General features: G+C 38.9%; 1 protein-coding gene across 3 annotated transcripts in view; it reads left to right on the top strand.

Moving 5' to 3' along the window:
• The window catches only part of NELL1 (neural EGFL like 1), a 792,671-nt gene extending 769,949 nt beyond the window's left edge, over positions 1-22,722 (top strand). For all 3 annotated transcript variants that reach the window (XM_078058301.1, XM_078058300.1, XM_078058302.1), the window contains 4 exons: positions 3,971-4,164; positions 17,829-18,005; positions 20,487-20,711; positions 22,213-22,722. In XM_078058301.1, the coding sequence (XP_077914427.1) occupies positions 3,971-4,164; positions 17,829-18,005; positions 20,487-20,711; positions 22,213-22,263 (647 nt within the window). In that variant the 3' untranslated portion in view covers positions 22,264-22,722. The remainder of the gene's footprint in view (positions 1-3,970; positions 4,165-17,828; positions 18,006-20,486; positions 20,712-22,212) is intronic.
• Positions 22,723-23,121: the final 399 nt, after the last annotated feature.

Below are 23,121 nucleotides of genomic sequence, written 5' to 3'. Positions count from 1 at the left end.
GGCACAGACAGAGGAAACAACATGAACTCTTTGTGGATAACCCATTGCTTTTGAACAAAAAGGCGATGAGACAAAAGCTAACAATTGAAATGTTAGATCAAGGCTTATATGATATTCCAGGAGTTTAAATCTTCCATTATAAATGTCAGAGAACTACTGACAGGTAGTAAGCAGAGGAGTGACATGGACAAATTTGCTTTTTAGAACACCCTCCCCTGTGAAAGATATTTAAAGTAGTGATTCTCATCTGGCTGAACAGAGCCCAGAAGTCTGGATCCTACTTTATACCAATTAAATTAGAGTCTAGTGGTAGTGATCCTGGGCACCAGTACTTTTTAAAGGCTCCTCAGATGTTTCTGTTGAGCCCACAATAAAAAATCATGGGATTAGAGTGAGAAGTGACTGGAGTCAGGGAGACCAGATAGGAGGCTAAGGCAATAGGGACAAGTGTGAAGAGCTGAGCTAAGACAGAGTTCAGAGAAATCTGAATTTTATTTTTTATGATTACATGTGTGATGAGCCATCAGTTTATCTATCAATTTACTTTCTATCTGTATCTCCTGGACATCCAAACTAGATTGTAAGTGATGAGAGAAGTGTAAGACTGAATATTTTAATTATCACTTTAGCAAAAACCGAGGAGTGAGAATAATGCAAACATACCACTTTAGTATTGTTCCAAGATAGGATATACCACCAACATTGTCACTGCAATGAGAGTTCAAGGAGGTGAATGATTACTATGAATTGGCATAATATTGGGAGATGCTTAATTGAGGAGGTAGGGCTTGAACTTTGTCTTAAATATCCATGTTCTTTAAGTCAAGAAACAAATATTTGAGTTCTTATGTTATCTGCAGTTTTATTTTGAAAAGACCATAAATTGGGGTGCCTGGGTGATTCAGTTGGTTAAGCTTCCAACTCTTGATTTTGGCTCAGGTTATGATCTCAGGGTTGTGAGACTGAGCCGGGCTCCAGGCTCCATGCCCCTTCCCCGCTCTCCTTCCCTCTCTCTCTCTCTCTCTCTCTCCCCCTCTTTCTCAATAAATAAATAAATAAATAACATAAACTAGTTGGGTATGGTTTTAAACAGGTGATAAATAAGTGTCAGAGAGGCTAAATAATGTGACCAAAGACATACAGTCATGTGTAAAATGCCTTGTACATAGTAAGCACTCAATTAAATGGAAGAGCATGGTTTCAAACAGGGGTCACTTGATTCCCACATCCAATGCTACTTTTAGTGGGAAGAGTTAGAGGAATAAGATTGGGGAGATGAGAAAGTTTTCTAGGTAGGAGCACCTTATGGTCAAATGTGTTGAGAACAACACGGGCACGATGAGGAACAGTGAAGATGTAACTGAGGTCAGATTATAGTTGACTTGTGATCTAGGTAATTTAAGTTGGGTTCATTTCCACAGTTTTCAAGGGAGGAATCATTTTTCATTAATTTAATATCTTTTTTAAATTTTATTATGTTACGTTAGTCACCATACAATACATGATTAGTTTTTGATGTGGTGATCCACGATCCTTTGTTTTCGTATAATACCCAGTGCTCCATGCAGTACGTGCCCTTCTTAATACCCATCACCAGGCTAACCAATCCCCCCTCCCCCCTCCCCTCTAAAACCCTGTTTGTTTCTCAGAGTCCATAGCCTCTCATGGTTCATCTCTCCCTCCGATTTCCCCCCCTTCATTTTTCCCTTCCTTCTCCTAATGTCCTCCATGCTATTCCTTATGTTCCACAAATAAGTGAAACCATATAATAATATCTTTACTGAGGCTACATTAGATGGGACAAAGACAAAAAACAAATCTTGGAATAAATTAGCTTCTAAAAATATTGTATGAACTCCGTAACACTTTCTACTTTGTACCTCTGCTGTGAAACCAAGTTTTATACCAGTAACAGTGAATGCAGTCAGCAAGGAAAGATAGGTCATTTCTTTCTCATTATTTTTAAGTCACAGTAGTTTCAAAATTCTAGCAAATTTTGAGTCATTATATTCTCAGAATTTCAACTAAAGAGGATCCATGTAAGATCTTATCTTTGAAAATGAGTTGCAATATCTAGATGGTAAATAGTTGAAAGTAGATAAAATCACACAACATTCTAGTATTCTGAAAGATGACTTTAGACCTTGAGTTGGCACAGAAAAGAACTCTCCTGCATATGTTGGAAGGCCCAGGATACATCCCTTGCTCCAGCATGGTACTAGATGTCTGACCACTTATTCATCTCTGTGCCTTAGTTTCCTCTTTTGTAAATTGGAATAACTATTTCCATCTTGCAATCATATGGCATAATTCATGGAAAAGCTTTGAAAAACTTTGAAACAATACATAAGGACAGCGTACTACCAGTAAAATTGATATTATGCCTTTTTAAGCACTTTATTGCTTTGAGTACTTTAAGAGAAAAGACCACTTACAGTTATTTTTTCTTTAATTTAGCTATAACCCTTAACCAAATGCCTATAACCTTGTACATATTTAACTCAAAATTTAGGATGTAGATTAAGTTAATTTATACTGTTCTTAATCTAACTTAACTAGAGGGGGTTAAACCTGAGTGGTGCAGTTGGTTGAGCCACTGACTCTTGGTTTCAGCTGGGGTCACGATGTTGGGGTCGTGGAATCGAGCCCTAGGTCAGGCTCCATGCTCCGTGTGGAGTCTGCTTAGGACTCTTTCCTCCTCTCCCTCTGCCCCTGCCCCCCTCAAATAAATAAATCTTTAACCCCCCCAATCAGAAGCCTACCAATAGTTATCTCTGTGTACTCCTGTGTTCATCCTTATCACTGTTGTAAGGACAGTGTCTTACATGTCATCATCAACATTTATAATACCCAGTGTGCAAAAAAACCTTGTGCCTAGAAGACTTGGTAAAAATGTATTGGAATCAGTGTTATCATCATCTGAAGGATATTTTAAGGACATGGCAGTAGATTAATCAGTGGAGTAGAAGACTCCAACAGACATATGACCAGTAGTATCTTTACGTAGTGTGAAGTCTGTCAGAGATAAGAAAAATCAAGTAAACTTTTCTTAAGTGGTCTCAGAGCTAGGACCAGTAAGTAGAAGTAACTGGAAAATAGATTCCATTTCCATTTAAGGAAGACATTTCTAAAAGAGTTATTCAGTGATGGAATTGGCTGCCTTTTGTGGTAATAGATGGCCCACCGGGAAAAAGCTCAAACCAGAACTGGACAGCTCTGTGTTTGGGATGTTGTTAAGGTCACTCAAGCTTTGAATGTCAGGGAAGGCTGACTGGATTTATGCTTTCCTTCCATATTTAGCTGTCATTCAAAAACAGCAAAATATATGTGTGTCTTCCATCAGCATCCATGCCATGCATACGATAGCTCTCAGATGGTTTTGTGTGTGGGGGGGGAGGGGACAAAAATGCTTTTGGCCCTTCGGATGGAGGGGATTCGATTAGGTAAGACACCTACCAGGATGGGCAGTCTAATTGGCTCAGGGTTGTCCTAATTGCCCACTTGTTCCTACTCAGTGGCTAATCTATTCACACCTTTACTAAAAGACCCAGATCTCCATAGGATGTATCTACACTGTTAATGAATTAGCACTATTTATGACCTCTGGATGGTATAGTTCTTGAGAATATCCTAAAACTAGTTTAGAGCTGCTACTGGATAATTTAGTGATTGGAGTCCAACAGCTGCAGGTTCGAGTATCAGACCTGCCACTAATTAGCTATATGACAGTAGGCATGTTATTTCACTTCTGTGAGCCTCAGCCTCATTATTTGCAAAATAGAGATAAGAAAAGATGCTCCTACACAGAGCTGCTTTGTAGAGTAAATGAGATAATGCATGTGAACAGCTTGGCACAGTACCTGGCACAAGGTAAATGCTCAGCAATGTTAATCAATGCTATTGTAAAGGATTACTATTTTCTAATAACAATCTTGGCTAGATTCTAAACTCTGTGCCTTCTTTATTGCAGACATTGATGAATGTGCCTTAAGAACTCATACCTGTTGGAATGATTCTGCCTGCATTAACCTGGCAGGGGGCTTTGACTGCCTCTGTCCCTCTGGGCCCTCCTGCTCTGGCGACTGCCCCCATGAAGGAGGACTGAAGCGCAATGGACAGGTGTGGACCTTGAAAGAAGACAGGTGTTCTGTCTGTTCCTGCAAGGTGAGGCTAATAGAGTGCAGCAGGAATTGTAACTGTTCTTTTCCTTCCTTCACTCTCTTCTCTTCCACTCCACCTCTTTCCCCCAGGTGTTGACTTGTGGGTCTCCTGTAGTTTCTGAAAAGACTTCTCCTGTTCTGATCCATGCTACAGCTAATGATGATGCTGAGTGGCAGGCAAACCTGTTTTGAATTGATCATGCTGTTAGTGAGAAGTGAGGTGTGTAGTTGAGAAGAGACAGCAGAGCACAGAGGGAGTGGGGCAGAGAAGCCAATGTTAGTCCTCCCACCGAGAATCTGCAGTGCCTTTCATGCTGGTTGGGTGAGAGCTTTAATGAGCCCTTATCCCATACACAGACTTGCTGATTAAAACTACTCTTTGCCTGAAATGATCACCTACAGGAACTTGCTCATTTTTGTGGTGACATCATCCAGAAAAGCAAGGCTCACAGGCTTATTTCCAGTGGTCAGAGACAGGTGGACCTCTATTTTGAACAAATGGTAATGATAGTATGAGGCCTTCTGGTAAATGATATCTTCTTTCTGTTCGCATTGCTGGGCTGGCTATTCCTTACATTAAGTTGTTTGGAAAAGTGAGTTTAATGCTTATGAAAATAAAATTCTGTCATCACCCAGTTTTGCTTTATGTTTTGCAGAATGGGCCTATTAAAATGTTTGATTTCCTTGTGCTTTATTTCTTCTTTTGTTGATCTTGCCTATTCATTTTCCTTTGATATTACTTTACTGTAGCCCTTGCATTGTATTTTTTATGTCTTTTGGGATGGAACTTTTTAATCTTGCACTTTATGGTCATGGGAATCATGAGAAATGACTTGTTTAGTAGCCTCTTAGGGAGCTGGTGTCCTGATAAATTCAGAGTTCTCTCTGGAAACAGAGTTGAAAAGTCATTCTGTTCATTCACCTGCCTTCAAGTCTGCCACACCTCCAAAAGACCTGGGGGCCCCTATTTAGGAAAGCTAAACCAAGTGTTTATATCATCACCCCATAAAGCTCATTTTTTATCTTATGTATTCATCTAGTTCCACACATCCAAACATAGGTCCAGTGACCCCCTTTTCTGAGTACCTCCTATGTTCTAAGCACTCTGTAATTTAAAAACAGCATCACACTTAATTCTTATAACACAGCTTCAAAAGATAAAGTTTTAAGTTTTAGGGCAAATAATGTGCCCTAAATATCACAGGATATAAATATCTAAGCAGGGAGTTGAATTCTACTGGCTTGCCCCAAATTTCATAGTTTTCTTATCTGGCCACATGTGCTATAACACTCTACAGATGGATACCTGTTGATATATTTAAAACCAATTAAGCAGTCAATCCAACTTGACTGAGCTCAAACTCTAAACTTTGTACTATATTAATGATCGTGTGGGGCGCTGACTCAAAGGGCAAAGGTTTTAGCAAAGGAAAAGCGTGTTGTGGTTTAGAATCGTTGAGGAAGTTTTGTGGAAGGGGTTGGCAATTAGGTCTCCATTCAGCCAGCAAAACAAGAATGGATTCCTTTATTAGTTCTCTAGAAAATAGTGTTTTCCCCAAACTTATGAGGAACAACAACCTGACCCCAAATCCTTTTTAGGTTTTATAGGGCCCCAGCCCCTGGAATAAGCAAGATATTTTAGTTGAGTCTTTGACTAGAGTATGAAACCAAAATTTTTTAGTTTTTGTTTTATTTAAGCCCATGGGAGGGAACTTACCAATCACTAAACTTACCAAAGTTTCATTAATTAATCATGCTAATAATCCAAACAGTGTACGTTGATATATTCTGCTTTGACCCTTAAAATCTCTCCAAAGTCATGAGAATTTGAAATTGCCATAAGAGATGAATAATCCTTGTAATCCTATACTGTTAATATAACTCCCCTCTACCACCCCCACCCCCCACCTCTTAATGAATAAAGTACAGGAAGATTTCTTTACATAAATCTTTGGCTGGTTTATTTTCCAGTTGCATTTATTACTCATGAATAGCATAGCTTCAAGAGCTTGTAGAGGGAGAGGAAGGCCTGGATTTAGGAGCTAAATTAAAAATCCTAAATAAAATTCTGTAGGACATTCCCAAAAGACAAACTTATATGTGACCCCGCTTTTTTCTTTCCATTATTTGCATCTGAAAGTGTCTTATTCTAATTTCATAAGAAATAGCTTCAGTACTTAAGCATCCAAATGGATTACAATAGCATCAACTTGAAGACTATGAAGTAAAATCAAGGCTGGGACATAAATCCTGGCTCTTTAACCATACTCTTGTTTCAAATTCAAATAAAACCAAATCACATAATAGCAGAATTACATAAGCCAACAAAGGGTGAAGGCTTACTGTTAAAAGAAGCAGAGTCGAGCAGTCTACAGATTCAGTGCAATCCCTATCAAAATATCAATAGTATTTTTCATAAAGCTAGAATAAATAATCCTAAAACTTGTATGGAACCACAAAGCAATCTTGGGAAGGAACAAGTCTGGAGGTATCACAATCCCAGATTTCAGATATACCATAAAGCTATATTGACCAAAACAGTATGGTACTGGCACAAAAATAGACATAGGTCAGTGGAAAAGAATAGAGAGCCCAGAACTGAATCCACACTTAAGTGGTCAATCTACAACAAAAGCAGCAAGAATATATAATGGTGAAAAGTCAGTCTCTTTGATAAATGGTGTTGAGAAAATTGGACAGCTACATGCAAAAGAATAAAACTGGATCACTTTCTTAAACTTATACACAAAAATAAACTCAAAATGGATTAAAGAACTAAATATGAGGCCTGAAGCCATAAAACTCTTAAAAGAAAACATTGGCAGTAATTTCTTTGCCATCAGACTTAATAACATCTTTCTAGATATGTCTCCTAAGGCTAAGGGAAACGAAAGTAAAAATAAACCATTGGGACTGTTACAAAATAAAATTCTTTGGCATAGCAGAGGAAACCAATAATAAAATGAAAAGGCATCCTACATAATGGAAGAAGATATTTGCAAATAATGTATCTGATAAAGGGCTAATATCCAAAATAAATAAAGAACTGAGACTAAACACCAAAAATAATCTGATTAAAAATGGCCAGAGACCTGAATAGACATTTTTCCAAATAAGACATACAGTTAGCCAACAAGCACATAAAAAGATGCTCAGCATCATTAGTCATTAGGGAAATGCAAATCAAAACCACAATGAGATATCACCTCATACTAGTCAGAATGGCCAGTATCGAAAAGATAAGAAACAAATGCTGGCAAGGATGTGAAGGAAAGGGAACCCTTATGTACTGTTGGTGGGAATGTAAATTGGTACAACCACTGTGGAAAAGAGTAGGGAGGTTCCTCAAAAGTTAAAAATAGAAATGCCATATAATCCAGTAATTCTACTACTGGGTATTTACCCAAAGAAAATGAAAACAGTAATTTGGAAAGATATACACATTCCTGTGTTTATTGCTACATTATTTACAATAGCCAAGATATAGAAGCAACCCAAGTGTCCATCAATAGATGAATGGGTAGGGGGTGCCGGGGTGGCTCAGTCGTTAAGCGTCTGCCTTCTGCTCAGGTCATGATCCCAGGGTCCTGGGATCGAGCCCCGCATCCGGCTCCGCAGGGAGCCTGCTTCTCCCTCTCCCACTCCCCCTGCTTACGTTCCCTCTCTCGCTGTGTCTCTCTCTGTCAAATAAATAAAAAATCTTAAAAAAAAAAAAATAGATGAATGGGTAAAGAAGATGTGGTATACATACGCACATATGGAACGATGGAATATTACTCAGCCATAAAAAGAATGAAATCTTGCCATTTACAACAACATGGATGGACCTAGAGAGTGTTATGATAAGTCAGAGTAAGGTAAATACCCCATGATTTAACTCATGTGGAATCTAAACAAATGAACAAACCAAAAAAAGAAACATAAATATAGAGAACAAACTAATGGTTGCTGAAGGATTGGGAGTTGGGTAGATGGGTGAAATAGATGTAGGAGTTTCAAAGGTGTAAACTTCCAGTTATAAAATAAATAAGATGGAGATGAAAAGTACAGCATAGGGAATGTAGTCAATAATGTTGTATGGTGACAAATGGTGACTATACTTATTGTGGTATTGTATAGTGGTATTGTGGTGTTTTATATATTGAGTAATGTATAGAGTTGTCAAATCAATATGTTGGACATGTGAAACTAATATAATATTGTATGTCAACTATTCTTCAATTAGAAATTTAAAAAGAACAATGCTTAGGTTATCAGGAGAAAAGGATGATGGCAGGGTGATGGCATCATGAAATTCTCAGGCAAGTTCGGATAGAACCACCTTCACTTCATGAAAAAAAAACTAATGTGGGATTGAGGTATAAATATTACAAAAATTGGGGTGGGGAGTGCAGATTAATACCCACTTGAACAAAATTAGATCACACAATTGAAGAAACAATTTAGATAAAACTTCTCTAGACCCTCAAATTAAAGCAAGAGCTCAAACAAGATAGGCAAAAAGGCAAGATCATTAAACAAGAGAAAGAGGAGAGTGGCTCTTGGAGAATGAGTTGAAGGGAAAAGCTATGCAATATGAAGCCTACCTCAGAAGCTTCTTGGGATCAAACCTGTACTGATGCCATGGAGATGGGGGGAAAACCCATCGATTTTGAGGGGGAAAGGTGGAGAAGAAACATGATTACATGATGGATATGGAATCTGACAGTAATAATGTAGCACACAGTGGGCTTTCCTGAAGAGAATACAACAAATGTAACAAAACCAATTTTATAGACAAAAGAGAAGGATGACTGTGATTTGTACACCTAAAGGATTCTCTTACTAGGACAAGACCAGTCAGTATAAAGTCATCAGGACCAGCACTAGTTCCATAAGCATGAGGACCAGATAAGGTCAGAGTATCTTGGGAAATTTCAGATTGGCTTCAGACTTTCCTCAAATATGTAAAAAGACAGTGGAACAATTATTTGCAGACTATGGTGGGGGACAAACCTTTGAGCTAGGAACTCACAAATACTTCTTACATTGTATGCTTTAGTTGGTAGAATATGTATTAAAAGAAGAATCAAAGAATTTATGAATATGAAGAAAAAAAGAAAAACTATACAAGCAAGAAGTCAGAAGGCACTCAGTCTCATACACAGGGTTGTCATATCATAAGGAGATTAATAACTGATGTTTCAAGATTATCCTTCAGATGGAGACTATAAATAAAACATGTACTGGCATGCTAACGGTGAAATTGGTGTATTTATTCATAGATTTTTTTAGCCACTGAATTAAAATCCTTTTATCTTCATATTTTGACCCAGGGCTTATATTATCCAAGGACAATAAGCCTCTTTAGATAGTATTCAAAATAAATACTCTGCTATATGACTCTTATATTATACTTGGAAGATGGAGTATCATCTCCCTCCTTTAGACTTAGAAGAAAGTTGAATTTAAAAGTTGACAAAGCCAGAAATCAACCTTTCTCACCTTAGACTCTTATTCCTGGGTTCTGTTCCCTTCCCTTGAACTCCTTGGAATTTTGAACTTCCAGGCATTCTACCAGGAACAAGAAGACCTGGATTCTATTCCTGGCATTGCTAATAAGTGGCTTTGTGACCCTGAGCAAATGACTTAGCATTAAAGCCTCTTTGCTCAGCTGTACAATGAGAAGATTGGCTAGATGATTGCAGAAGTTCTTTCTGGCTCTGAAATTCTGTAAGTCTGGAAACGCCTGCTAGTGACATTTATGCCCTCAGTATTCCTCTTTCACCCTTTCCAAAATGTTTTCAGTTTGGGGCTTAAAATCATTATTCATGTAGACCTTTCAAATCCTTTCCAGGATTTTCTCTTTTCTTTCTTGCCAGCAGCTGGTATTTCTACATTGACTTTACAGTAGGTATTATGCATACATTTCTTTGCATATTATACATTGAAATAAGATTAGTATGTCATCACATACAAATTATCCTTTTGAATTCTTTACAATAAGAAGAGCAGTAATTTGGGTCAATTTCATATTTGAAGGTTTAAATATTTAAATGGTTTAAAAGTAACCTGGATTACACAACAAATTGCATTTTTCCACAAGGTTTTCAGCCCATCTAACACCTGCTTAAAAATGTCGGGCTTCAAGATGTCTGAATATCACTATAGGGCTGAGTACACCAGCATTAGTCCATTCATTTTATGCACGTAACTGTAGGAATTTTTTCTTAAAGTTTTCTTGAAACAGAAGTTTTACATGAAAAGGTTGAACACCTATGCTGAGGTGTTCTATCATCTAGTTGTGTTATTTTATTCCATTTAGGTATAAAATACAGCACAAAAATTTTAACTTTATATATATATATGTGTGTGTGTGTGTGTGTATATATATCTATCTATATAATATATATAAGTTATTCAACAGAAAGGGTTGATAAATAGTAGAAGGGTAGAGTTGGAGTGAAATTCTTGTCAAAGTCTTACCCTAGTTTTTGGTTCTATATATAATTTCAGGGCATCCTCACCATGACAAGAAGCAGATGAAACACCTGTGATAAATAATTGGGACATCCATGAAAGTGGACATTTAAATAGGTACTATTGAGTGATAGTACATAGTATAGCCCAACGTAATTTCTCCTGTACCTTAGCCATATATTATCTAAAGTCAAGTCTTAATTTGATTTTTAAAGGACACATGGAAATGAAGAGACCTGGTGTGGAAGAGAGAGTAAGGGGAACAATGTCATTGATAATTCTGTATAGATACTTTTGGGCAATTCCTTCCTCCACCCCAGGATCTTCCTCCTGTCATAAGGGTAGAGGTAGAAATGAGCTAACATTTCTCATGTGTCTGGCACTGTAAGTGTCCCCTCATACTTTAACAACAACCTTATGAAGTAAATATAAGTATCTCTTTACAGAAGAAACAGAAACTCGTTTCACACAAGTTAAGTGGTGAAGAAGTGAAACTAAGATATCCATGACAAAATTCCCAGGTCTCCACTTAGAGAAACAGGTTCCCAGCCCTACTGCTCTGCCTGGGTGTGGTTCTGTGAAATCTGCAAGATATTTTACATTTCCAAGCCAGGGTTTTATCAGTAAGACTGGGTTAATATCTACGGACACACTTGCTGTGAGAGTGAACTAAGATAAAGGTATATTTGAAGTACTCAGCTCAGAGCCTTGCAGAGAGCTGTCTATAAGTAATCACTTACCAAAAATGAGTCAAAGTTATTTTAAAGACCACTCCCCCCCCCCCCCCCCCCCCCACCGCCCGGCCTTAAGAGTCAATACACCAGGTTAGCTACTGGTGTTTCATGCCAGTTGAAAGAGGTCTTGAAACATATCCACGACTTAATGGAGTTCAACAATAAAGCCAGGCCAACACAAATGGATTTGGGCTTCTGTTTAGATTCCATATGCTTCCTTGATAGTGACAGTGATTTTTATGCACCTTTAGACCACTTAGTTGATTAGGCACAGAAAGATTGCTGAATTGCTTGGAACCCATGTTCTTCCAGCATTATCCATACTACAGATACCCAGAGTGAAAAATGATTCTCTCTCTGAGCTTGACCCGTAAATCTTAGTTACAGCCCAGTTTCTTTTCACAGATACCCATCTCTGGCTCTTCCATTTATAAATTTGTCAAGGGCTTTAGGAAGACATATTTATTTTCTACCTGTGCTATGTGGGAAGAGAGAGAGGTCTCAGGTTTATTAGCTTCTAGGAAACTGCAGCATTTTCGTATGACTATAGGTAATGGTCATCTTTGTATTGTTGATTATGGAGATGAACAGGCAAATAGATACATAAACAATCACCTGTCATGCCCTGGAAGAATCATGAACAATTTGTTATAGGAGCATAGAAAGGGGAAATATACCCTATCCTCAGAAGATACAGAAAGCAATAAGGAGGTGAAGTTTGAGTGAGACCTTCAAGGATGAGAAATTTAGCCAATGAGAGATGTGAGGAAAGTGAATCCCAAACAGAGGGAAGAGAAGAACAAAGAGGCAGAAACATTACATATATTCTGATAAGGAAAATGTGAAGCAAATGCTGAGCTTAGAATATCAGGAAAAAAGAAGAGTATGGGAAAGGGATAGCTGATGATAACCCTGGAGATAAAGGCTAGGGATACAGCCAAACGATAGAATTTAGACTTAATTTATGGGCTGCGGAGGATCATGAGTGACTTTTTGTCTAGGATTGGCATGGCCCAATCAAGGTCTGATCGACAGCGCTATAGAAAGACTGAGGAGATCAAAACTAAATGGAGAGATACCACTGAGGCTGAAGTAAAGTTTCAGGAGAGTACAGATGAGAACCTGAATGAGGGATAGAGAGGTAAGAGCACATGAAAGATAACACAGAAATTCAGTGATGTGTCCTGATGAATTGTAATGTCAGACACTCCGCCTCTGTGGCAACGTGTGCCCTCATTCTGTGGGCGGAAAAGAAGCTCAAGAGCGGCACGTTTGAGACTTAGCTGCCCCATTTCCTTGGGCAAAAGATTTCAGGTCACTGACAAAAGAAAGAGCCAGGGTTTACAAGTTAGGCCGGTGCACACTGGGTAAAGGTCAGACACTGTATTTACTCCTGCACCTTTACCTACTACAGCTACTATTAGTAGTAACTAGAAAATCCAGTGGCAGAAAAAGAACATGCTATGCAGGCCAGATTTCATTTCTTTACTTCCTGCAGCACTGTTTTGTTTTATTTGTTTGCTTTCTTAATTGAAATGTGAATGGCGTTCATCCTGAAACTGCATGTGATACTGAAGACTCGAACAATACCACGTCTTGAGTTTTTCTGGCAATGATGGAGGTGGATAGGGAAATGGATACCATAAATAATAACCAGTCGCCCTCCATGTCATCATAAACAGAAGGAGGGTAAAGTGGAGAGGACTTTTGCCAGGAGATTGTCTGGAATGCTGGCCATTTGACCTGGCCTCATCTAAGCCTTTGCCCAGAAACTGAGGAAGGTGGCCATGGTAGGGAAACCGAACAGGTTCATGGGTTCCCTTCAGGCAAGAAGAAAGCTCTACCTGCACGGGGCTGACAATAAAATAACCCTGCCATTCTCCATGTGGCACTCACTCATAGAGTGAAGAACAGGGATGAGGCACCTTGTGCCTGGGGCCAGGGTAGAGGTTAGCTTTCTGAAATCCTGCAGGTTACTCAGAAAAATGCTCTGCTTCGCTCTCTGAACCTAACCAGCAGGATTGTCAATACCTTCCTGGCTAGGATGTTCCTGATGGCAGGAATTGGCTGTGCAAGCCCTAAGATTGTGTTTCCTTTTCTTTGAAAGAGGAACAAAGTGGCAAGTTTAGTTCCCCTCAAAACTCTAGTGGTCCTGTCAAGGAAGAGGGTCTTCTTTTCCATCCCTCCTGACTTCATACTTCCACTGTGCAGTTCCAAGCCCTGCATTTCATTGCAGAACCTTGAGGGTTATGCCATGCTAATTTCCCAACGGACTGGGTTACCTTATTTCTCGATCAGACATTCTCAAACTTTCCCTTGCACCAGAATCCCCTGGAGGGCTTGTGAAATGTTGATCACTGACCCTACCCCTAGAATTTCTGGTTCAGTAGATTGGGTTAGAGCACAACAGTTTGCATTTCTAGCTAGTTCCAGGGAGATTCTAATGCTGCTGGTCTGAGGACCACACTTTGAGAACTGTCGCCCCAAGAATCCTTCTGATTTCAGTTTGTGTGAAGTCCTTTTATCCTACCCTTCAGCCTCCTCATGATACAAGGAAGCAGCATATTGGAAAATCATTGCTATAGAAGTCCAGAGTAAGGTCTAGTTCCTATTCTGTCATTAATTTGCTGTGTGGAAAAGTCCTTTCCCCTCTCTGGACCTGATTTCCTCTTCATTAAAATGAGACAGTTGGATTCAATGACTGTTAAAGGTTTTATTAGAGAGGTGCTAATTAGAGAGGGCTAATGGACTAGTTGTGGGATGTAACCTGGAGGCAAAATTAATATTTTGTAAAGAAGATTGGATAGCACACCACAATAAATTTGCACGTGAGAAGGTAGAACAGATGGGTGGGTCTGGAGTACCACTCTTAATTTTACCCTTTATATCAGAGATCAAAACCTGTTTTCTGTAAAGGGCCAGACGGTCTCTGTCTCACATACTGAACTCTTCCATTAGAGGATGAAAACAGCCACAGACAATATGTAAATGAATGAGGGATGCTGTGTTCTATTAAAACTTTGTTTACAGAAACAGGTAACTGGCCGAATTTGGACTGTAGGCATCAGTTTGCCAAACCCCAGGTTATATTATTATTCAATTTACATCAATAATCTTACCTAAGTCCACCTTCTTGATTTAAAAGTTTCCAAACTGTGGCAGGAAAAAAAAAAGTGGTATTTTGCAATCTGGAGTAAATAAATTAGTGTGTCGAGTATTCAGTAATAAAATGTGTAATTTGTAATATAAAACCTATAACTTTCCATGGCATTATAAGAATAAATTCATTTTTTATTTGCTAGGAAGGTGTTTGTCCCTGCTTCTTAAAATTCAGGGCAATTTAAATATTACAGTGGTTATTAATTGTTTATAGCTGAGCTTTCATTATAAAACTGCAGAAAAGCATTTAGCTTCTACCGCAGAAGGGTGGGAAAATACATCTTTGGCATGTAAATGGGGCTTGTTCTGACCACCCCAGCTGGGACAGAGGTCAAGCTCTGGGAATGACCCCAGAGATGTACCATGTACCACGAGAAGGATTACTCACCATCCCTGAGTTCCATTTCCTTGCCAGGTTTGGATTCTAGCGTGGTTGTGTTCTGTGAGCTGAGGTTTTGTAATGACATTATCACTGAATTAATGGAGCCACCTGTGACATTTTCATTATTAAAAATGATTTTCTTGACAGTTACTCTGTAATTCAAAAGGCAAAATGAACATAGCCATTGTTCTAAAATATGTTAGAAACTAAGAGGGGCCTATTTGGCATTTTCACATAACTGATGAGATATGAAATTGCTTTATTTTGCACTAACCCTGGCGGCTATCCACTTATTCTCATTCATTCTTTTAATCCCCACATGAGGAGAGAAACACAGCGTTCTGATTGGGCTTCATTGCCTGTGGTACAGTAACCCCTTCTAGAAGACTGTCCCTGTTTGATATGGTTTGTGGACATAGCTCTGAGGCCCAGGCCTTCTATACTTGGGGAGAGTAATATTGTGACCTCAGTAGCTGAGCTGACCCAATGGTTTTATATTGTAGCTACCATTACTTTTCTTAACTTCTTGGCTAAAATGAATCACTAAGGAGTCTTTCTGGGCAATGATTACACAAGCATAATATGTTAGTGAGTTAGAATAAAGGCCTATTGTTGGAAGATGCCTAGAATCTGGACAGTTCTTGGTCCAGACTAATTATCTCTGACTCAATTCACCTGCTTAACTGGAGAGAGTGTGTGTGTATGTTTGTATAATCTTTCATCCCTTGATATTTGGAAAATTATGATTTCCTGTCATTTCTTACAGTAATAGAGAAAATGCACACGCTTTGAGGAAAAACATTTTTCATCCTGTTATTATATACTTAACCAGCATGTCTCCTTTCCATCCTCCATAAAAAATGTAAAGCATTTAAAGATTTCCGCTTTTGCTGACAGTAAACTTGTCTCAGCAAGCCCTGTCCTATTCAACATTGTTATCGATGAAGTAGATGAAGACCCCGAGAGCAGGTCCATCAAGTTTGCAGATAAAGCTGTGAAAGAGGACAAACTATGGTGGATGACAGAAACAGCATTTAGAAAACATTGTGACAGGCAGGAGAGATGAAATGGACCTAACAAGGTGCAGTACAGTAAGGATAAACATGAGGTTTTATTTTTGCTACCCCGAGATAACTGAGTGCACAAGATGGGGATAGGGCTTAATGAGGTTTTAGTCTTCATTAAGCTCAATATAAATCAACACCATGACATAACCTTAGTAAGTAGGGAAGTAAATATTGAAATCAGGCTGCATTAAAGAAAGTGACCATGAGTCCCAATTCACTGTGTTGGTCAGACTGTTACTGAAAAATTATATTTAGTTCTTTTACTCAGGAGTTCTTTACTAAGGAACTCCATCAGGGCTTCTGGTTTCAAAACAGTTTTTCTTCTACAAGACAGGCTTTAGGTGGCTTATTACAAAGGGCTCTCTTAGGTGCCACCTTCCATTTGATTTGAGAAATCAAGTGTAAATCATACTCCACAGCATTATCAAGACCAAATGTGCTAATGCATATAAAAGGCTTAGCACAATGTATGGCCCAAAATAAGTGTTAAAATTATGGTAGATTATTATTATTAATTATTATTATTATTATTATGACGACTACTACTACTACTATTGGAAATACTTGAAACTGTTGAGGATAAGGCAACTATAACAGTGAAGAGACTCAAAACTAGTGGGACTGGTCAAAAAATTAGAGATGTTTAATCCAGAGATGAGATGATTCAGTGGAGACATAAATGCTGTCTTCTAAGAACAAAAGAGTTGAAAATGTGACAGAAAGGACCGGGAGTTCTGTGACTAGCAATGGGTGTGGACAAGGATTAATGGATAGAGGCAACAAGAAGTCCAGTTTTTAACATTCAGACATGAACAGAGATATATACTTCGAATGCCTTTCGTAGTGGTGGCTTCCTTGAGACAGGAGAGCTTCAAGCACAGGCTTGATGACTTTTGAATATGATTGCTCTAGAGAGGGTTCAGTATAGGTCCAGGGGGCTTGGTTATGTGTCCTTTAAGGTACCACTGGCTCTGAGAGTCTTTGGTTGTGTAAATATTCAGCAAAGCAGTTATAACCATAAATGGTGGCCACAGGTCTTACCTTACATTTTCAGCGTCTTTATTGTCTGAGGTGAGAAATTACTGTGAGCAACACACGTATAATGGGGACAGGCTGCAAATGTGCAGTCTTAATGTTTGAGTGCTGTTGAACTTCAAGTCTTTATGAGTGTTCAGGGCCATTACTCCAGAAATTGTACTGGGCCTATTATTTGGGTAACTGCCTCAAGGTGGAAGGTGGCACCTAATCAGAGCCCTTTGTAATAAGCCACCTAAAGCCTGTCTTGTAGAAGAAAAATTGTTTTGAAACCAGAAGCCCTGATGGAGTTCCTTAGAGATCGCTAACTCCATACTTGATAAATCATTTAGCATCTCTGGGCCTCAGTTAATTCTTCTGTAAAAAGGGTATAGTCAGACATCCTCCCAGAGTTGAGACAGAGATAAAATTCAATGAATGCCTTTGAATGTGTTTCGTGTTATCGTTATGAATTGGGAAAAATACAGTAGCATGATTTTCCACTCAAACAAGTTCTTGAGCATAGATGCATTTTTAACTGCTTAGTTTAATTGTAATTTTACTTAGAAATGTGATTTTTGGGGAAACATTTAGGGGAAAAAAAGAGTTTCAAAGAACATATTGACTTTTTTAAACTTAGAAATATCTCCATTTTTACGCGGGCTGCTCTGCAGGCAAGGTCAGGGAAAGGGGTGCATCTGTTTTGAACAAAATGAAAGGTGGCCAGGGGAGTACTTTGACTCTAAGAAATCTTTCCTGTGTGCTCTGTAGAGTGTTTATAAGGCTTGCTTTTCGTAGTGCTGCTACCTTGTTTCCCTAATGATGTAACCTCCTTCACCTCATTTCTAAACAGGACGGAAAGATATTCTGCCGCCGGACCGCTTGTGATTGCCGGAATCCAAGTGTTGACCTTTTCTGTTGCCCAGAGTGTGACACCAGGGTCACAAGTCAATGTTTAGATCAAAATGGACACAAGCTCTATCGGAGTGGAGACAACTGGACTCACAGCTGCCAGCAGTGCCGGTGTCTGGTATGTCAGCTTCCCTGACAGGCTGTTATCCCTTTACCCTGGAAAGGTTGCTAACTCAGTTGCCTATGGGCTTGAGTTTCCTGCTATTTGCGATCCTGTTCAGGGAGCGCAATTCTTGTGGCTACTAAGGGGCAAATGCTCTGCCTGAAGACATTCAGATTCTACTATTTAAAGCAATATACAGAGACAGGCAGGTATGGGTGCTGTAGGTGATGGGGATTAAGGAGGGCACTGTGATGAGCACTGGGTGATGGATGGAAGGGTTGAATCTCTATATTGTACACCTGAAACAAATATAACGGTGTATGTTAATTATACTGGAATTAAAACTTTTAAAAACCCAAAACAAAAAACAATTTAGAAGGCAAAAAGAATGTATTCATAGGTCAGATTTGGCCCAACTTGGGTTATTTACAACTGCTACTTTTTGGCAAGTCCAGATCAAGAAAAATCCCCCCATGATTAGAAAGTCTTCAAAGCCTTGACTGGGACCTGTAGTTCTTATAGAGCCCAATCTTTGATTTCTTGGGATCTAACCATTAAAAGTTTCAATAGGAAAGATAACAGAACGTAGCAGAAATATCAGGGATTGAGTCAGAGAGACCAAGAATTCAATCTTACGTCTCCCACGTGTTAGCTCTGTGCTGTTAATCTGGGCAAGTCCTCGCAATGCACCGATCGTTCTTTCCTTCATTGTACACAAGGGAAACTACCTATTTTGTAGTTCTGCTCTGAAGATAAGAGAATTTATGTGCAGCACAAATGCAGTATTTGGCACAAAGAAGATACTTAGTGCACAGTAGTTACTATTGATAACGTTTCCTAGATTGAAAACTCTGTTTTGGATGCTAAACCTTCATAAAGAAAAAAAATGAAGGTAGTTTTGGATCTTAACATAAAAATACTAATTGTATCATCAGATTTGAGAGTGTCCAGAGAAAAAAACTTAATTGCTGGACCTGGTTCTCTCTGTTTCGAATCACACCACACACAAAGCTTTCTAAAGGATGCAAAGACTATTGGGAAACATAATCATAGTGAATATGATGTTCCATCTGTGAGGAAGTCATAACTTCTGGAACCAAGTCACAACCAAGTCAACTTATAATGGAACCTATTAGCTACATTCCATAGTTTAACACTGGCTGAAATTAGTGATTTAGTCTATGGATACTGTATGAAGACAAGCATTTAGAGAAATTGTACTGTAAACTGCTATCAGATTTTCTAAAGTCTCAGGGTGAATGTGCAGATCATCTTAATAGAAAGCATTCTTCTGACTCACTCCTACTACTGAAGAGTATAACTCAGATATATTTAAATCAAAGCCATTTTTTTCAAGCTCCCATCCAAGGGCAAATAAACCCAATACAACTATAAAAATTAGCTTCCATATCAGTCTGGAAAATTGCATTTCTTTTTCAAGAAGCCAGTCATCAGGCACTTAGAAGAATCGGGATTAATTTCAGACATGAAATTTTCAGAGCATTTCAGAAGTGTTTTCACTTCCATCCCCAGCCCCTAAGGTTAATATTTCCTGGGAAAACTGAGGATGTTGAACACATAGCTTAATAATTACTTGAGTATAATGTGGGTCATATTTAATAAATATTTATCAAGATTTTGCATGTGCTAGACTCTGGGTGCTATCATGGTGAGCATGATAGATGTGGTCTATCACCAAAGGCCATTGTCTTGTGAAGCTGACCAAATAATTAGACGTGAGTTTGCATAAATTATAATGACTTGTCATGATAACAGAAGAAGAGGCTGCATAGAGAAAGAGTTATAGGCAGCTCAATGGAGCCACAGTTGCCAGATCCTGAAACATACAGAGGCTCCATCTGAACTGTAACACCTTGCTATATGTTAGTGATGTTCCTAGCTACAGGTCACATTCAAAACCATTCTGAAATAGTTCTCTTGATATTGCCCAATCTCAATTTTAAATTTGATACTAGGAACTCAGTTTATGAGGTGGGTGAAATATTACAGTGCTTCAAGTTCCCCTTTGACCTTGAGAGTAATTAATTTCTCTTTAAACACTAGCCAACACCTTATCACCTCTTCACTCATTGCGCATTTGATTAGCATTTTTTGACCCAAACTGTGCTAAGTACCAGCGAGATAAAGAAACAAGGCCAAAGCCTAAAGGCTCAAAACAATCTGGAATTGCACTGAGAGTGATGATAAGGATCATAAGTATGACGATAAAAATAATTATGGGCTGCCATTGGCACACAGGGATAGGACCTGCCTCTTTTTTGGGCTGCACTAGACAGTCAGCAAAAGCACCCTGGAGGAGGTGTTATCTGTGGTAGCTCTTCAAGGAGGAAGCATATTCTACCCGTAAAGGTGGAAGTAAAAACATTCAGTAAGGACAATGATGAGAATTACTGCCCACCCCTCCCCACCCAGGACTATGGGAACAGAATTGTGCATAAGGACATGGATGAGCCATTTTTGGCTTTCTCTCTACAGGAAGGAGAGGTAGACTGCTGGCCACTCCCTTGCCCCAATTTGAGCTGTGAGTACACAGCCATCTTGGAAGGGGAGTGTTGTCCCCGCTGTGTCAGTGACCCCTGCCTGGCTGATAACATCGCCTATGACATCAGAAAAACTTGCCTGGACAGCTATGGCATTTCAAGGCTTAGCGGCTCAGTGTGGACAATGGCTGGATCTCCCTGCACAACCTGCAAATGCAAGGTAATTGGATGTCCTGAGGACAATCAGGCCTTGAACAGTTGTCAGAGAGTACCTGCAGGAGGTCCATTCCTGATGTTTCTGAATGCACAGATTCTGAGGGGCATGGTAAAAACACAGGCAGGCGTTTACTTCTCGCAGGAGTTAATATGTCTGAATGGATCATAGCTGCACTGTGTATAGAGGCAAACTCCAAATGAACATGGAATAAAATAGTCCTCTCTCATGCCTTTGAACTACAGAATTTTGACAATTGACACTAGGACCAATTATGGCTGATTTAAGCTATTTTGACCTGCATATTAAAAAGAAAAGAAAGAAAGGAAAAAAGATCTCTTTTCATCCTGGAAAATTTTATAAGCTCTTTCGTGAAACTGTCAGTGTTAGAAAAAAGTGTTCCATGAAGTTGTTTGCTTTGTTTAATTATCACAGTGCCTAATGCGGGAACCTGAAGCTCTTGCTGCAGGATTTAATTAATTGTGATTATTTTCCTGTCTTTTTAGAGGAGTTCCCATGAGGGATCCTCATATGTCTTTGAAATTAAAAACTGACCCCTTCCTCCCTACAATGCTTGGGAGAGCTTTGACTACATTCGACTCGGAGCAGGGGTTAGGCAGCGTCAGATCTCCGCCAAAACATCTGTTTAAGATTCCCATGATTAAGCACATTTAAAATATTAGTCTGTTTGGTTCTATCAAATCCTGGCTCAGTTCCAGACATCAGTGGAGGGTTCCCAACTCATCTTTTTATGGCTGTTACAAAGGTAGATGAGAAAGTGCCATCTTCAGATTCAGCCCCAATAGAAAAAGGCCAATATCAAACTTCACATAGCAAAAGAACCATGGTCCTGTGTATATATATACCTTCAGCCCCAGCAAACAAAATGACCGGTGGATGTGGAAACTGTGTTATTTAGTAGTATTTCTTTGAGGTCAGGTTTGAGATTAATTTAGGGGGATTATAAAGGTGTATTTACATTAATGCGTGTCCTTGATTTTTAATGAATTTCCAATAATTTATATATCTAAACATGTACTGTTACCTTCATAGTCACCACGAGAGACTCTATTCCTAATATTAAAACCTTTCTGGAACCCATTTTGGAGTTGCCTTCAGGTCCTTGTGGTACTTTGGATTAGCTTTGTTCATGGCAAATGATCTTTGAGGGGTTTATTTTTGAAAACAATTTTACCTAGAGTAAGTCCAGTGAATTAGTTGTATAAACAACCTGGAAATATAGGGGGAGGAGTCCCAAAGCTGGTTTGAGCTCAGACAGAGGTATAAGATCATCCTGCCAGCAAGATCTAGCAGGAGGGACTCAAGAGGGTCTCATATGTCCTTCCTCCCTTCCACTCCTTCCCTAGCATTTTTCTTAACTTTTCAGTAGCATCCATGAAGTTTATGTCAAAACGTAGATATGGTCATTTTGAATATGAAAATGCACACTGCTGATTGATATATAGCCTCTGTCTCAGTTGGCTAACCCTTACGTCTTGGTGCACAGAATGGACGTGTCTGCTGCTCTGTGGATTTGGAGTGTCTTCATAATAACTGAAGTATTTAAAATGGACTCATCACTGCGGGAGAAGAATGGACGAAATGAAATGAAATGACCATCCAGCATGGTGAAGAACAGGAGTTGGTGTTTATTTGTTTTTGTTTTTTTGTTTTTTTACCACAGACAGTTACCAAAGTCTCCGTCTGAGGAAGGTGTTCGGGGGTTGCCTTTTGGACCTACCACTTTGTTCATTCTTGCTAACCTAGTCTAGGTGACCTACAGTGCAGTGCTTTTAAGTCTCTGGTTGTTAAAAGAAGTTTCTCGTGTTGTAAATCACATGTTTCCCTTGCCAAATCATTTGCGAATACATTTAAATGATCTCATGGTAAACGCTGATGTATTTTTTGATTTATTTTGTGTATGAACATAATAGAGACTCAGCGCTTTTAATTTATTTTTTTCTTGGGTTTTGGATCAAATTCTACAAATAAAGTTGCCTGTTGTGATTTTGTCCCATCCACTGCATACTTAGTATTGAGATCCCTGTGAAATGTTTTGATGAATATATGTATGTAGATTCTCACTGCATCATACTTACATTTCCAACTGCTGAACACACTTTGATGCTCACTCATTCAGCTTCAACAAGGTGAAAGAAATGACAATATATTAAAGAGGGGAAAGACCACAAAGACAATTATATAATTATTTTTAAAAGAACCTTCTCCTCCCTTTTGCAAACAAAATGAAACAAAAGCTTAAGTTACAATTTAGAAGTGGCAATGCTTACCACCTTTCAAAGCATTGAAAGAGAAAGAATCTTTGCATTTGTTTTATATAGTAATTGATAACTTACAAGGGACCTGCATACCTACTAATACAAGTTATCATCCTATTCCTACATTACACAAGAGT

The sequence above is a fragment of the Halichoerus grypus genome, chromosome 11 (assembly GCF_964656455.1).
Source record: "Halichoerus grypus chromosome 11, mHalGry1.hap1.1, whole genome shotgun sequence".
In the NCBI taxonomy this organism is placed as follows: Eukaryota; Metazoa; Chordata; class Mammalia; order Carnivora; family Phocidae; genus Halichoerus; species Halichoerus grypus.
The sequence above is the reverse complement of the archived record's forward strand: the minus strand, read 5'-3'. Positions and strand labels throughout refer to the sequence as shown.